Genomic DNA, 15,762 nt, shown 5'->3' with positions numbered 1-15,762 from the left:
GCTTTCCCTGGAAAGAGTGCCCTTAAGCTGGCCAGAGCCTTCACATACATACACCTGGAGGCAAGCAGCTCCTTGGAGTAGTGGGAAGAATCTATGGAGGGAGTGCCTGCCAGGGAAACAGGGCCCCTGACTTATGTGAGGCCATCAACAGTGGGTACTGAACACTCTCTGGGCTCTGCGTTTAGCCCTACAGTCAGAACAAGTGGAGTCAAGTCAAGAGATAAGGCTTATTGTTTATGCTCAGGAGATTTTTTTTCCTTCTTCATGTTATTAATGTTCTATAGTTAATGGAATCGAATCCAAAATCCACACGAAGGACTTGGAGAGCTGTCTGAGGAACAGAAGGAGCCCCCTGCAGACACAGCACATGGTTCATCCCAATGGCAGCTAGACCTGACTCCCCTGGCCCCCAATCCAGCAGTAAAAAATGGCTGTCAGATAATTAAATGAGGTTGCATAATAATAAACGTAGGGAAGATAATGAATTCTCATTTCTGAAGGCACGGGAGGATACATGAAATAAGGTTTGATTCTGTCCAATTTATGTTCTTAATACTTTCTGTCTCTCTCTGCACCACCTGTTTGGCTGGAGGCATTCCTTGGCGGTCTCATGTTACATGTGATTATATGTTCACTCATCATGCTGGTCAGTCCATCTGGGGTTGACCCCGAGTCTGCTCCAGTTTGAGGTCATAGCCTCCCAGGCCGAGGTCGCCCTCGTAGATGTTTTCCGTGCCTGGAGTCTGGCCCGAAGACTTCTGGTCCAGAGTGAGCTTTGAGGCAGGACTGCCGGGTGAGAGGCTCTGTTCCTGGAAATTCATGGCCAGTTCATCTTGGGTGACGATACATTCCACGTCATCCTCTTTCAGCTGGTCCTGGTTTGTTAAGACAGACAAGAGAGACAGGTCACTTCACGATAAAGGCGGGAAACAGTAGCATCCCCACTATGTGGGATAAAGGAATGTTTTGTGTGTGTGACACACAGACACACGTGCAGGTGAAGGCCAGAGGTTGACCATCTCAGCTGTTTTGAATGGTTTTCTTTCTCTCTCTTGCATGCCTCTTTCCTTTTGAAGATAGATTTTCTAACTAAACCTGGGGCTCACCATTTGGTGAGACTGGCTGGCTACTGAGCTCTAGCGAGCCACCTGTCCCTATTTCTTCAGGGCTGGTATTACAGGTGCATGCTAGGGCTGAGTTTCCAAATGCAGGTCTTCATGTTTGCATGGCAAATACTTTACTAACTAAGCCATCTCCCTAGGACTGGAAACTCCCTTTATTTGATTTAATGACTATTTTGTTATGGCCCATCTATGCTTGTACGTGGCACAGCATTTAAAACTAGACTTTCTACACAGCCCCAAAGACCAAGATCAGCAGAGGCCCATGACCTATATCATCTTGGGCTGAAGGAGAAAAAGTAGAATTTGGTGGATTCTCTTCACTGGAACCCAGGAAGGTTGACCAAATCTTTTAGAGAAATTGCATGCTGGTTTCAAAAGGCACCTGCCTTCCTGAAAACCTATGGAGTTGACTATGTTCTATTTTACTGTAAATGGGTTTTCAGCACATTTCTTGAAACAAGTATCATAAGGCTAGAAGTGACTGGCATTGACCCTGGTAGATCGAATAACATCAGAAATGTATAGACCCGGCCAGTAATGGTCACCCCATCCAGAGGTTCCCCTGAAGCAAATGGCATCTCAGCCCTCCTTCTACTGATTAGAGAGGATGACAGTAACTCACTGCATGGTGAGGGTTGTCTGGGTCACCGTAGGACAGGGTTCCCACCTTTAGCTTACTCTAGGAGCATCTGAGCACTATTTAAAGAGGATCTGTTGTGTGAGGGTTATTTCTGTCATGTTCCTTCAGGAAACCCCTAGCTGCTGAGCATATCTGAGAAGAAGAGTCTCTTCCTGCAAGGGAGTTCCTTAGGCCACTGTCGGCTTGCACATTCAGCTCTCCCCCAGTTGCCTGACACTCTGATCTGCTGGTAATGACTCTAATTGCTTCTCAGTATTTTTTCTTATTCTACTCCCCTGAGCTATAAAGCACAGACCTAATATCCCAAATTTCAAAACACAGCAGTTTGTGAGAACATATCACTTTTACATTTTCTAAGTTCATTTTATTGTTAAAGATATTGGCAACAATAAAAAAAATGCCTTTTTTACAAAGAAGAATAAGCCAACCTCAGCAACACTGGAGTAGAGAAGAAGAAATACTTCTCGGTACAGTAAATTTAAAAGCTGCCTCCTCCAGCTAGGGAGGAAGAGCCCCGGGGTCCCTAGGTCATCTGTATTCACCAGGCTTGCCCGTGTAATCATTCACTCACCCCATAGGCCTGAGGACTGGTGAGCAGCCTGGAGACTGGACCACACCATGCTGGCAGGGTAGTGGTCAGTGGAGGGCCTGAATGTGTTAAGATGGGCTTCAGGTATCTGGGAAGGCCTGTTAAGGAATACTTGTCGGAAGGAAGTCAGAGCTTTGTTTCTCACACAGCAGAAACCTTTGCGTGCTGCTCAAACAGACAGTCACGTTCACCTTTAAATCTTCTGCTCCCTCATTTAGGAAGCCATTTGGCCCGAAAAAATTGCTGTTTGTAATCTTTGCTCTATCCACTGTGGTAGCCGTCCAGACAGCCTTTAATCATGCAGGAATGGCAAAGGGGCTGCATACGCAGTGTCAGAAAGATGGCGTCCCTCTGCTCCTTCCAGCCTTGACCTCATGGCCAGTCTGTTTCGATCATTCATTCTGAAGAATTACTTAGAACAATAGTGTAAAAAGTGTACTTTCTAATAACTGTATATGAGTGCATATGCACATGTGCGCGCAGACACACACACCACACACACAGACAAAGACACAGACACACAGACACAGACACAGACACACACACACACACACACACACACACACACACACACACACACACACGGCATGGGATAGGGACAGAGGGAAGGAAAATGAGAGGAAGGGGAAGAGAGAGAGAGAGAGAGAGAGAGAGAGAGAGAGAGAGAGAGAGAGAGAGAGAGAGAGAGAGAAACATCACTCATTTCCACGAAGAAGCAAGAGGGCAAAAGGTATTTTATAGAATGCTTAGCTATTTCAGAACTGGATCATCAACACGGACCCTGTGTTCTAAAACGATTCATTTTCAGTATTCAACACACTCAATGTATACTTCATACGTCAGTGCACTTTTGTATGAAGTTATGCAAATAAGCTGTTGCTAGGTTTATTCTATTGTCTAGCATTGTCTTTCTCATCTTTTCATCCCAAAGTGCTTTAACCAGTTAAAAGGAAAACCTGTTCATCAGAAGCCACCGTGTTTCCCACCAGCTTACGAGTAAAGGACTCCCCAGAGGAGGCCTCATGTGGTATTATTATCACCATTGTCACCACCACCACCATCATCATCATCATCTACCGAAAGAAAGCGGTGAAATTCGTCTACCACTCCATTAGAGGTGACTTTTAAGTTTATATTATTCCCTCTGCTGGAGAGTATTCCACCCCCTTCACCTTCTGAAAAGCAATAATACAAAGGGAAAGGAGAAGATCGGAAGCAGTTGACACTCATTGGCGTGTAAAGATCTCTAGCCGCCCACAGGCACTCGGGGTGTGAGAAGACCCACAGGAAGACGGTAGGAGTCACCCATAGCTGGAGTCAACCTTTTCTACTTCCATGATGTCCCTGAAAGTGGGAGCCTGGAAGCGACCTCTGGTCTCCTCTGACCAAAAATGACACGACATCAAAGCAGCAACGAAGCTGGGGAGGCCTGTGGACATGGCCTCGGTATGCAGGGGGAGGGTGACTGGCAAGATCTGTAAGCCCGTTGGCAGTGTTACATGCACACGGGAAGGTTGGATCCTTTAAGATGAGTGACTGGTGAAGCCCGGTGAGGGCCGAGGAAGAAATTATACTTCAGAGACTGGCTTTGCTGTCACATCGTGTAATTACATATACAAATCTGAAAGCCCTTGATGATGTCCTATTAATTTTCATTAGAGTGCTATTTCCTTCATTTTATGGATGGAGGGATCGAGGTCTGGAGATGTTATTATTTTACATAACCTAGAGACTCCCTTTGCAATTTTTGTTGTAAGCCTAGCACTTAGTGGCTAAGCCATCTCCATGCCCCCTCCCCTTGGGATTCTGAGACCACCCCCATCATCTCCCTGAGAAGGTAACTTATCAAGGCATGGCAGATGATCTGCATTTTAGGGTTCTCTAAAAGCAGACTTTGGCTATCCTTTGTGCCGATGGGTCATAGACTCTCCTGGGCTAGGGCAGAAGGACCTGGTGTCCTGTCAGGGCTTACCATATACAAGAGACCCATGAAAGTCTGTGGGAAAGCTTTTTAATGACCAAGTGAAGGGCAAGGGATCAGTTTATTGAGACCTAAGTGGCAGCATTTCATCAATGTACTAGGGATACCACTGTGGCCAAGGCTCTAAGGGTATGAGAGAGAGCGCGCTGAGAAATAAAAACGACAAAACAGAGTGATTTAAGTAAAACACGAATTTAGAGTTATGTTAAGAACATCCTTTGAATCCTAATGAGGCACCTCTTTAAGTTACCTATAATACCATTAGAGCAAACTATTAAAAGCGCGCGCACACACACACACATACGCCTTAGAACCCAACCGCAATGAAACCACTCAGCTCCTTCTCTATAGGCTCTGCAAACTTTTCAAAGATGACACAGTTATAAATACTAGTTCTACTGGACCACTGATGGTCCAGTTAGTAACTGATCTGGGCTTCAGGTTTGTAATAGATATTCACTAAAATAACCTAAGTAGAAGGCGTTTGAACTTGATTGTGGTTCAGATGCTATTTTCCATGGTATTAAAGATGAAGCATAAGGTCTTCATGTAAGGGAGGCACCCCACCATTGAGCTGCATCCAGAGCCTTCTTTTAACCTTTACTTTGAGACAGGGCAGCCTCAATAAGTTGCCTATGCCTTGGGCTTGTGCTTTTCCTGCTTCAGCCTCTCAGGTATCTGGGATTAGATACCTTTGCCACAAGGCCTAGAGCTATTTACCCCATTTTAAAGATTTGTTTTTTGAGCTGAGGTTCAGTCTTTGTTTAAGTGAGGGTGGGGATGACAAACACAGCTGCCACTTCGGCGTTTGGTGTAGCATTGGACTTCATGGGCTCTCAAGCAGACCCTGTGCCCTGAACATCTGTGTTGACTAAAAATCATGGAGCAGGGGAGCAGGAGTTGGTGGATGAGGACAAGGTAGGCCGCTATTGCTGATGTGTGACTCCTAGGAAGCCCATGATGCCTTTGACTGTCCTGCAGTCGTGTGAACCACAAAAAGCATGGCCTCTGTGCATGAAGGGAAGTATAAAGCCATGTGCATTGTCATAGAGATGTGCCATGGACCCAAGGATGTGCTCCCCAACACCTTGGTTTGCTCAGTGATGACCATATGCGATGTGCTCAGTAAACTATCAGCTGAGTTTCTGGTACTAATAGGATGATATTGAGACGTGGTGAGGAATAGAAGTAGGTTCTGCAAGAGCTCCAGAAATGAATGAGAAGGGCTGATTACAACCAGTGCATGAGGTTATCCTGACGATGGAAGGCTAAGAATGGTCACAAAAGTAAATGGACCACTTGAGCCTGTGCTAGAGACAACAGGGATCCCAGAAAGAGTGGGGATGTAATAGCCTAAAGTGTTTGGACATTACCCCCCCCCACCACACTTTCATGTTTCTTACCATATATTTTTTGTTTTATGTGGCAACTGGTACAAGGTGAAAAAGACAAACACACAGAAGCAAAGTGTCTTAGTCAGGGTTTCTATTCCTGCACAAACATCATGACCAAGAAGCAAGTTGGGGAGGAAAGGGTTTATTCAGCTCACACTTCCATATCGCTGTTCATCAGCAAAGGAAGTCAGGACTGGAACTCAAGCTGGTCAGGAAGCAGGAGCTAATGCAGAGGCCATGGAGGGATGTCACTTACTGGCTTGCTTCCCCTGGCTTGCTCAGCCTGCTTTCTTATAGAACCCAGATCTACCAGCCTAGAGATGGCACCACCCACAATAGGCTGGGCCCTCCCCCTTGATCACTAGTTGAGAAAATGCCTTACAGCTGGATCTCATGGAGGCATTTCCTTAACCGAGATGCCTTTCTCTGTGATAACTCCAGCTTGTGTCAAGTTGGCACAAAACTAGCCAGTATACAAAGTAACAATTCTGTTGGCACTGGCGGAATGTCCTGTTTCCAGCCTGCAGTGTCCTTGAGTGTAGGGCTATTCCTTTTATCTGTAAACAGTATTTGGCCCATCTTTATAATGTCCTCAATGTGCGATTGCTAGCTCAATAAACATAGCAGCTATGCAAGGCAAATAATGGCTCAGAGGAACCCAGCAGACCTAACCCGAGACTGTGGACTCTTCTTCCAGCTCTCCTGCCATGGACAGGAGTACCTGGACTTGCTATAGCATGACCGAGTGGAAGCCGGCAAGCAGTAACTTTCTGATTCTCTATTGCTAAGCAATATCTGAGAAGCAGCTGGATCTCCAAGGTTACCTGAATTATTAAAAAGTAAGAAAAATCTTTGATCTACCAAAAAAAAAAAAAAAAAAAAAAAAAACCCTCAACAGCACATTTTCAAAATGTGTTATTTTTCTCATTAGGGCTCTAGTGTGTGTTAGGGAAGGAGGTTCCCCATGGGGCATCAACCTGGGGCTTAACACACATGACAAAGGAGAGGCCATTAGCAAGTGCATGTTGTTCTCTGGCTGGAGATCCTAGAGCAAACTTCAGTACCCATTCACACTAACAACTGAGGTTCCTGGCCACAGGACACCTCTCATCCGTAGTGTGTGTAGAGGTTTGAATTATTGTCCATCCTAAGGCTTTGCGCATGAAGTTTTTAAGTTGCCTCAACCAATGGAAGTTCAGTTTGTTGGTGTTCATGCCTTGTCTAAGTAACTTTGCACAGATGTGAGAAGCAAAGATCCCCTGATATGGAATCAAGATTTTCTGGTTTTTTGTTTGTTCTTGTTTTTTTCTGTTTCCTGTGTTAGATAAAACCGGTGCTTCAATGTGATGTTAAGTGGGGATGGAGTCTTTGAGGGGTAAGTGGGATGCCATGACTTTATCAGCGTGTGTCTTAAGGCCATCAGTGTGTGTCACAAGGTCATCGATGTGTATCATGAGGTCATCAGTGTGAGTGTCCCCTGCTGTGATTGATGTCCTCAGAAAAGACTCTTGCACTGTATCTCTACCAGGAGGAGAGGTGACACCAAAACTTGGCCACACTGGAATCTACTTTTGAAATTTCAGTTTCCAGACCAGTGAGAACATAAATGTATGTCCTTTGAAGCCAACTAGTCTATGGTACTTTGTTGTAGAAGCTGCAGCAGAATAAGATAGCCATATCTCTGGTCCTTGAGTGTGGCTTTGAGACCTTTGTAAGTTCTGTGGCCCAGGTTACTTTTAAACTCATCCAACCATCCTTCCTCAGTCTCCCAAGTACTCAGAATTATAGGTGTGAGTCACTATCTCTGGCTTTCTTTATTTTTACAGACTCTTTATTGTGTAACAAACAATGTAGCTGATCAAGGATCAGGCAAGTTTGGAACACATCACAATCTCTTTGGGATACAAACTGCCACCCACGTGATAAAACCTTAGATAGGAAGGTAATAAGAATACCTTTTCATATTCATAATTTTACAAAGTTTAGGAAAGGATGGCTGGAAGAAAAGTCTACTAGGTCAGTAGCCCACATCTATGTGTTGATCTCTGATGTTTGTCTTGAGTAACAGCATAGTTACTTAGCCTGAGATGATGAATATTTGATGTTGATCTTGGATTAACAGAGCATCAGGGAGTCTGTAATGTACTGGCTTGGTATATGGGTTTCTTATAACGATAACATGCTTGCCAGAACCCAGTTGCCTAAAGGAGGCAGTACCTGTCTCTAAGTTGGGTCCTCGGGACATTCTCTATGCCTCACTCATTTCTGAGGATTCCTGTTCATCTTGTTTTCTCCTTAATACTACAGGTGGACAATATAGCCCCGTTTGCTAAATAGATGAACCTGGATGCAGACAACTTTTCAAGTCTTAGTCTGTTCTAGCCCACTCTTACCTGCCAGGTACTTTTAACTTCTAGTGCCAGACTGGCAGCAGAGACAGTAAGGAATGAATGCCAGATTGGTGAGAATGATAAGTGCAGGCTGAACTGATACCAGCCTGACTCTCAGCCCAGTGGTTCCTTAGAATATCTGTGTCCCACAGCACTGTTTACAGAGCATCCAGGAACAGGGCTAGCAGTGAACACCCAGACTGGAACACACCCAGTTGTTCTTTGACTCCAATATACAACTCACACCCTTTTGGTTTGGTTGTCAGGAAATGTAGCCTAACAAAGTGTGTCCTTCCTCTTCCCTTCAGATAGCTCAGATATTGTCATCAGATATTTACTGTCTTGCTATGTTGGTTAAACATGCAGTGGGTTACTCTGTGAACTTGGTGTGTGGGCTTCAGGTAGGAGGAGGTTTCTGGAAACATCTCTATCCTTAGTTCCTTAGCTGAAGGAGAAATTCTAGCTTACTTGTGCTTACAGAGACTGTGGCTGGGCGGGATCTGCCTTCATAGCTGAGGGAAAGTTGAAGATAAAACTTTTTTTAAAAAAAAAATCAGATTATATGTGATATTCTGATTTTAAAAATAAGGAAAAAGCAGGAGACATTAATTCATCCAACTAATCACACGATAACATGCTCTTTTGGTACCCTCTATTCACTTAGAGATAATTGCCCTACACAATTGCAGGGCCACAACCACAAAAAAGCCACAAATTCCAGAATAAACACCAAGGGGTCCAGGGCTGCTTAGAGGAAGCCAGTGCCAGGTGATCTGAGATCACTCCAGGGTAGTCTCTGAGCACTACTCCTCACATGTCTGTCTGGGACACGTTGGGCTATATGTCCCTTGAAGCTCAGATGGTGTGTTTCCCCCTCCCAGAAGCTTTCCTTGACCTTCCTTGCTGAATTGCTTCAGCTCCACATTGCTTTGACAACTGTGGAAGAGCAGTTGTCATATTGCTTCAAAACTAATTTTTTTACAACATGATTTCCCACTCCAGACTCTCACCCCTTTGATGGCAAGAACTTTATCATATTTAGTTTTATTCAAGTGTGGGGATTGAACTCGGGCCTTGTGTTTATTGTGTTTATATTTTTAAAGTATTTTCATTATAGAGAGAAACAGAGAATTGGCAAACCTTATAAATCTAACAAATGGGTTGCTAATCTTCATAAAATGGGAAACCATGTCTGCTTGGAAACATAACTTGATCATCCACCGCAAAAACTTTCGCTCATGTTTCATCTGCATCAAAGTGTCTCCCTCCTCCCATAGAAACCTGATATGTCCTCACCAAAGTGTCTCCCTCCTCCCATAGAAACCTGATATGTCCTCACCAAAGTGTCTCCCTCCTCCCATAGAAACCTGATATGTCCTCACCAAAGTGTCTCCCTCCTCCCATAGAAACCTGATATGTCCTCACCAAAGTGTCTCCCTCCTCCCATAGAAACCTGATATGTCCTCACCAAAGTGTCTCCCTCCTCCCATAGAAACCTGATATGTCCTCACCAAAGTGTCTCCCTCCTCCCATAGAAACCTGATATGTCCTCACCAAAGTGTCTCCCTCCTCCCATAGAAACCTGATATGTCCTCACCAAAGTGTCTCCCTCCTCCCATAGAAACCTGATATGTCCTCACCAAAGTGTCTCCCTCCTCCCATAGAAACCTGACATCCGGTTTGTACACTAACCATGTCCTTGAGCTTCATCAAAGTTTTATTACCCATAGTACCTTCCTTCACACTACAGTTTGTCTTGCCACTAATAAAAAGGCATATGACTTCTGAGTACTGAGTCCCCTCCCCCAACAACTTGGTTTTTCCAGTCTCTCTGCTGTAGATTCAGTTGACCTCTAGCTTTTCCACACTCAGAATCTTGCTGATTGGAGCAAGTGAAACTCGGACATTCTTCTGTCCTTGGCATTTCCTGAATATTTCCTGGACCAGATCCGAACTCTATTCATATCTGATTGTCTCCCTTGGTGTGCTCCTAGCAGCCACTGACTGATAGGTAATACTTGGATCTGTTTGCTCGTTGGGAACTGCAACATACTGAAATTCCATCTTTAGGATAACTTTATTAGGTAGAATGTTTTTTAAGGCATATCACTCATTCAGTTGCTGTATTCTGGGACATTTGATATGGAAGACGGAGCCCGACGCATTCCACGCATTTGTCAGCATTTGAGCTAATGATTCATTTCCCTAGTCTTTCGAAAGGCAGTCATCACTTCTGGCTAAATATCACTGTAAAGTGGTAAGTTTAAATGTATTTGATTATAGTTATTGTTGGTGATGCTCAAATTGACCCATCTTTGGTCGGGGGGGGGCGGTCTTTTTAAATTGTCTCATGAGTCTTCGTGACAGGACTCCCATATCTTTTTTTTGTTTTTTAGTCAAGGACTCACTATGTGTCCCTGACTGTCATTCACGGTGATATTATTGGCTTCGAACTCACAGAGATGTGTCTGTCTCTGCCTCCAGTTTCAGTGTCTTTGCTATCACTCTTATCTATGTGACCATGGTTTTCAGGCTCCTTTATATCTTGGCTCAAACCTTGAATCAAAGATTTCTCTGAAATATCTTTTATTGAAGACTGGTATTTCAAACCTAGAATGTGGGCATTTATTTGCTCTGTATAGTGGAATAGAGATCAACCTTTGACGTCGAGCACTCTGTTTAAGTAGAATTAAATAATTAATAAACATACACATACATGCACGCATGCACACCTACAGGCGGGTTTGTAGCATGTCCATGGGGCAGGTACACTCCTCATAGCTAATTTTAGGATCCTAATGTGACTTGATTGACTGTGGAGCTGGGCAAAGCTGTGCCCAGTCTGTTCTTATCAGTTCCCTTCTGTAATGCAGGTTCCACATCTCAGGCCTTCCTAAAGGTACTTCCACCTGAAGTTCAAGCTTCTAATTATTTAGGAGATGGCAAAAATAATTAGAATTTTCCATCATTATTTATTTGTTATCTCCCACATTGCACACAGAGCAGATATATAATACTACTGCTACCACCGTAATAATTATCCCCAAATGTTAATTTTAGCATGCTCTATTCTTTTTTGCATTAGCACTTCTTTTGTATTCTGGTTTCCCATTTACAAAAATGTATAGCAACTATAGATAGCGGCCCTTTATTTATATTGCCTGAATGTGCGACTATTAATCTGTCCCTAGTCCTAGCTGTGAAGTTCTATATATATCAAATGTTCACCATCAGATCTTCTGTCAGTGTCTCGCAAGTCATTTTGATTGAAGCTTGTTATTCAATAGATTCTTCAGGAAAGGCTCATGGGATCAATACTCTCTGAGTTCCTGTCTATTGATAACAGTCAGTGCCCATTATATTTTGAAAGTCAATTTTTCTGGAAATAAAATCATTGACTTACTTTCTCCGAGTATCTTAAATATATTACTCTATTCCTTTTGACACGAGAAGTTGCTCCTGAAAGTATAATGAAAATGTAAATCATGTGCTTTTCTACTTGATGCTCAAAGGGCTTTTCCCTTAGAATTTATTAATATTACTATCATTTGTCTGATGCTGTCTGTTCGAGGCTGACAGTCGTAGGCATGAGGCATGCTCTACGACCAGTTCCAAACCCATTTGTTTCAGAAAAGGTCTCTCCACTTAGAATTTGCTGCTTCTTTGCTTTTGTCTTCGGACTCTGAAGTGTTATCCTCAATCTCCTGTTGATCCTAAGGAATGGCCAGTGGTAAGTGGTTGGGTCAAGAGGATGCTATTTTCACGAAAGGATTAATAATCTATGGATGAATTCATGGCTGAAAGGAGAGGAGGAGTAGGGTCTGGCAGAGAAAGTCAGCCATTTGGGAGCAAGATGTTGAAGGTATTTATGATCCAACATTCTTTTCTCCTTCTTCCTGGCAACCTCAGGGTAAGCAGCCTGCTCTGACACATACTCATGTTGTTGTGAGTATCTGCTTCACCTTAAGATTGAGCCCCGGAGCCAGCTAATCACAGCCTAAAGACTGCATCCAGGAGCCAGAAAACCTTTTCCTCCTATATAAGCTGTTTTCCTCAGGTGTTTCGTTACAGCAACAGAAAGCTAAATACACGTGTTTTGCTTCCTTCTTTAGAGACTCCCGTTTTTCAGATGTTCAAGCTCCTCTTTGGTATTTGTCATTTCCTCTAAAATTCCATTTTCTAGGTTTTTCCTTTTTTAATGAAAATTTTATCTTTTTCATCTTCAGGGGCTTTTCCTGAAGGTATTATTTGTTGTGTTTATTTGGTTTATTGTCTAATGTAATTTGGCCATGATTTCTAAAATGACATTTTTTTTTTCTTTCAAATTGCCTTTGGAGTTTGTGCTTTTATGATTCTGATTAATGTTCTTTTGTGTCTTGAACCATTTGCACAATGCTTTCTAATGTTCTAATTACTCTATGGTGATATTTTGGGGTATACTTTCTTTGTGTATATTATTTTTGTCTTATTTATTTTTTCTTGTGATAGCTACCTGGGGTCTGCCTTCCATTCTTAGTGTTCATTTCTATGTGAAATTATTTTTCTTGAACTTATAAATGGTCTCGAATTTCAAGAAACCATTTCCAATTTCAGAGCCCCTCTTATGTTGAATTAAACTTGGCATTAAATGGTGCACTCTGAGCTCCCTTGCCTGGTTGCTCCCTCAGCTGACTTCCTTTCTTTCGATTCCACTCAGGGCTGCTCCTCACCCTGTCCTTGGTGGCTCTCTGCTGAGAACTTATGGCCTTCTGTTTGCTCTGACCCCTTGAGTACCCCTTCCTGAGACCTCTCCATTCCTCCTGGTAGAGAAGGTGCTGCTCGCCACACCATGAACATCTTTCATGTTTGAGTTCACGCTTTAAAGCATCCCAACATTCATGCTGTGTGTCCTTAGGGGCTGCTGCCCTCAGTGTCCCCCAGACACTTCTCAGTTGTTTTCTCTTCTGTCTCGATGCTCATATCCCTACCCACTTGTCATCTGGGTCGTATGAGACAACTCGGCCCAATATTTGTTGGAAATATGTCCATGGCTGTTTGGTTTTGTCATCTAATTGTTCCTCCCATTTTTGTATAGGGTTCTGTAGAGTTTCAAAGACTGTAGTGTCAATACCACTACCACCTTCCCAGAATCCCCCAGAGCTGCTCAGGCTGCTTGAGACCTGTCATCCAGGGTCCCAGTCAGGTGAGCTGGGTAGTCACATGATGCCTGGAGCCCTGGTTCTCGACCTTCCCTGGTAGCAGATTTACCTCTGAAAATGTGCCAACAGGCTCATCATCTGCAGGCAAGTTTATAGGACATAGAATTCCTAGATGTCTTGAAACCCATCCCCATTCCCCCAGAGGCTTGAGTTAGAAAACCTAGGAGCGATTAAGAGCAAGGGCAGATTAAGGACTGATAAAGTAAAACGTTGACTATCCTGTTTGTACTGCGGGTTAGTTTTAACAGGATCTACTTATCACATGTTAAGATAATTCCACTTGGCTCCTCAGATCCAGACAATCCAGGGACAGAGAAAGGGCATCAGTGTTTGCTGGAAAGATTAAAGGAAAGAAGAGAGTTCTAAGATGTCCAAGCACCAAGGTGAGCAGGGCAAATGGACTCAAGATAAAGCAGTGGACATCCTGGGATCAGGAGGAAATCTGAGCATTCATCTGATCTACATCCTTCGATCCTCAGAAGGAAGTCTAAACCTACTCCCTACAAGCTGGTCACTTGACTGCATCAAAGTCCCTGCTTTGTTTGTTAAAATGAAGTCTCCTAGGCACGTGAGGTGGACCCTCTCATGTTGGTGGCCTAGTGATCTGTTCTAGTATGACCTCAGCTGCTTTTAACTAGTTATACCTACAAACAAATCTATTTACAAATGAGGTTGCATTTTTAAGGTCCTAAAGTTCAGGCTTCCACATGTCTTTCTTGAGGACAAACAATTCAATTTACAATACCTAACTGCTTTGCAATCATCCCATTCATTCATTCATTCATTCATTTATTCATTTATTATTTGCATTTCTAAAGTAGATTTGTTACTGATTATCCATGAATGGCTAAATTTTTTGACATCTTTGAACTTTGTAAAATGCAAGTAACTTACCAAAGTAACCTCATAATGGAGATGATTAAATGAGACTTTTTAAAAAGACATCATTTCTAGTGCCATTCTGGGCACACAACTAGTACTCAGTAGATGTTTAGCTAACCTTATTTTTATTATTTCCTCTAAAAACTTATAAGTATTATAAATATATTTCAGGGATGGAGAAATGGTTCAGCATTTAAGAGCACCAGCTGATTTTCCAGAGAGCCTGGGTTTGGTAACCTTTGTAACCCACACTGTGGTTAACCTTCTATAATTCTAGTTCCAGAGGCCCCAGTGTCCTCTTCTGGGCTCCTTAGGCATAGCACACATAGTACATGTATGTAGTGAGCATACATATACACAGACAAAAAACCTATACACATAAAAGAAAAGCAAACCTATAAAAAAGAAATACATTTTAAACATCCTAAGTCAAGTTACTCTTGTACCATCAACCATATGGGCTGCAGAATTCACTGTATTTTTTCCTGCTGGCTGCTGGAGCGCTTAGAAAGATATTGCAAAGTTTCTCCCTCAATTCCCCAGGAAGATACTGCTCATTGTATAACCAGTGACACAGTTTCACAGCATGATATTTTAATTAAGCACTTCAGGATAAGGGCTCTCCTCACCCAAGAATGGCTGTCTTTGTGAAAGTGAGGGGTATGCTTACAAGTGGGGGACTTTATACTGAGCAGCAGGTTTTTAATGCCACCTCTGTGTCACCTTCTCCCATTGTGATTCTCGTTCACAGGGTCTTGGCTGTCCTTGAGGCTTTTCCACGTTCAATGGTCATTTTTTTTATTCTTGGCCATTTAGCAAACTGCTTAGTAGGGTATCTGTACTGACTCTTTGAGTAAGACAAAAGCTAACGCACACACATACACACACACACATACATACACACACATACATGTAATATGATGTGGACTGTAATTCACTGAATCGCTGCAGGTGATATTGAGTTATTTTTGAGCTGTGGAATGAAGACAGTCCAAGAGGCATGAGGGACTCTTATTTTTTAAAGACACAGAGAAGAGCCCCTGCTGCTGGTCACACAGTATAATCTCTTAGACATGTCATTCAGTGGGGCTGTCTCCAGTTGGGCAGAGAACTATAGGGATGCAACTTTTGCGAGTCATCATTCACGCAGAAGTGGGTCATTCATGCTTCCTGTCATGAGTAGCAATTATCTCTCTCTCTCTCTCTCTTTTTTGAGACAGGGTTTCATTTGTAAGCATGGATGCCCTGGAACTAGGTCTTTAGACCAGGTTGGCCTTGGACTCATAGATATCCACCTGCTTCTGCCTCTCAGGTTCTAGGATTAAAGCTATGCACCATCACAGTGCACAAGTATCACTTCTATGTGGAAACATGGGTAGGTAGCGGGTGACTCTTGATCTGACTCTTGTCTCCAGTGGTACCCCCAAGGGTGAGCCACACATCAGTGCTCAGATTGTCTTGAGTTAATAAATGGGGAGAAGTTGTGCCCAGAGACTCATCCATCTCTTCTAGGCCTTTAAGGGAGAGAAAAACAATCCTGCTGGATGAGCCTCTGAGATTTTAG

At 43.2% G+C, this 15,762-nt stretch overlaps 1 protein-coding gene across 1 annotated transcript in view; it reads right to left on the bottom strand.

Moving 5' to 3' along the window:
* Window positions 1-388: 388 nt before the first annotated feature.
* The window catches only part of SLC9A9 (solute carrier family 9 member A9), a gene marked incomplete at its 5' end in the record, with an annotated part of 529,192 nt that continues 513,818 nt past the window's right edge, over window positions 389-15,762 (bottom strand). Inside the window, 2 exons of the mRNA XM_080934770.1 lie at window positions 389-875; window positions 2,336-2,441. Of these exons, the coding sequence (XP_080790896.1) occupies window positions 648-875; window positions 2,336-2,441 (334 nt within the window). The 3' untranslated portion in view covers window positions 389-647. The remainder of the gene's footprint in view (window positions 876-2,335; window positions 2,442-15,762) is intronic.

The sequence above is a fragment of the Micromys minutus genome (assembly GCF_963924665.1).
Source record: "Micromys minutus genome assembly, chromosome: 21".
NCBI classification, from domain to species: Eukaryota; Metazoa; Chordata; class Mammalia; order Rodentia; family Muridae; genus Micromys; species Micromys minutus.
Note: the sequence above shows the minus strand (reverse complement) of the source record. Positions and strands in the feature narration are given on the sequence as shown.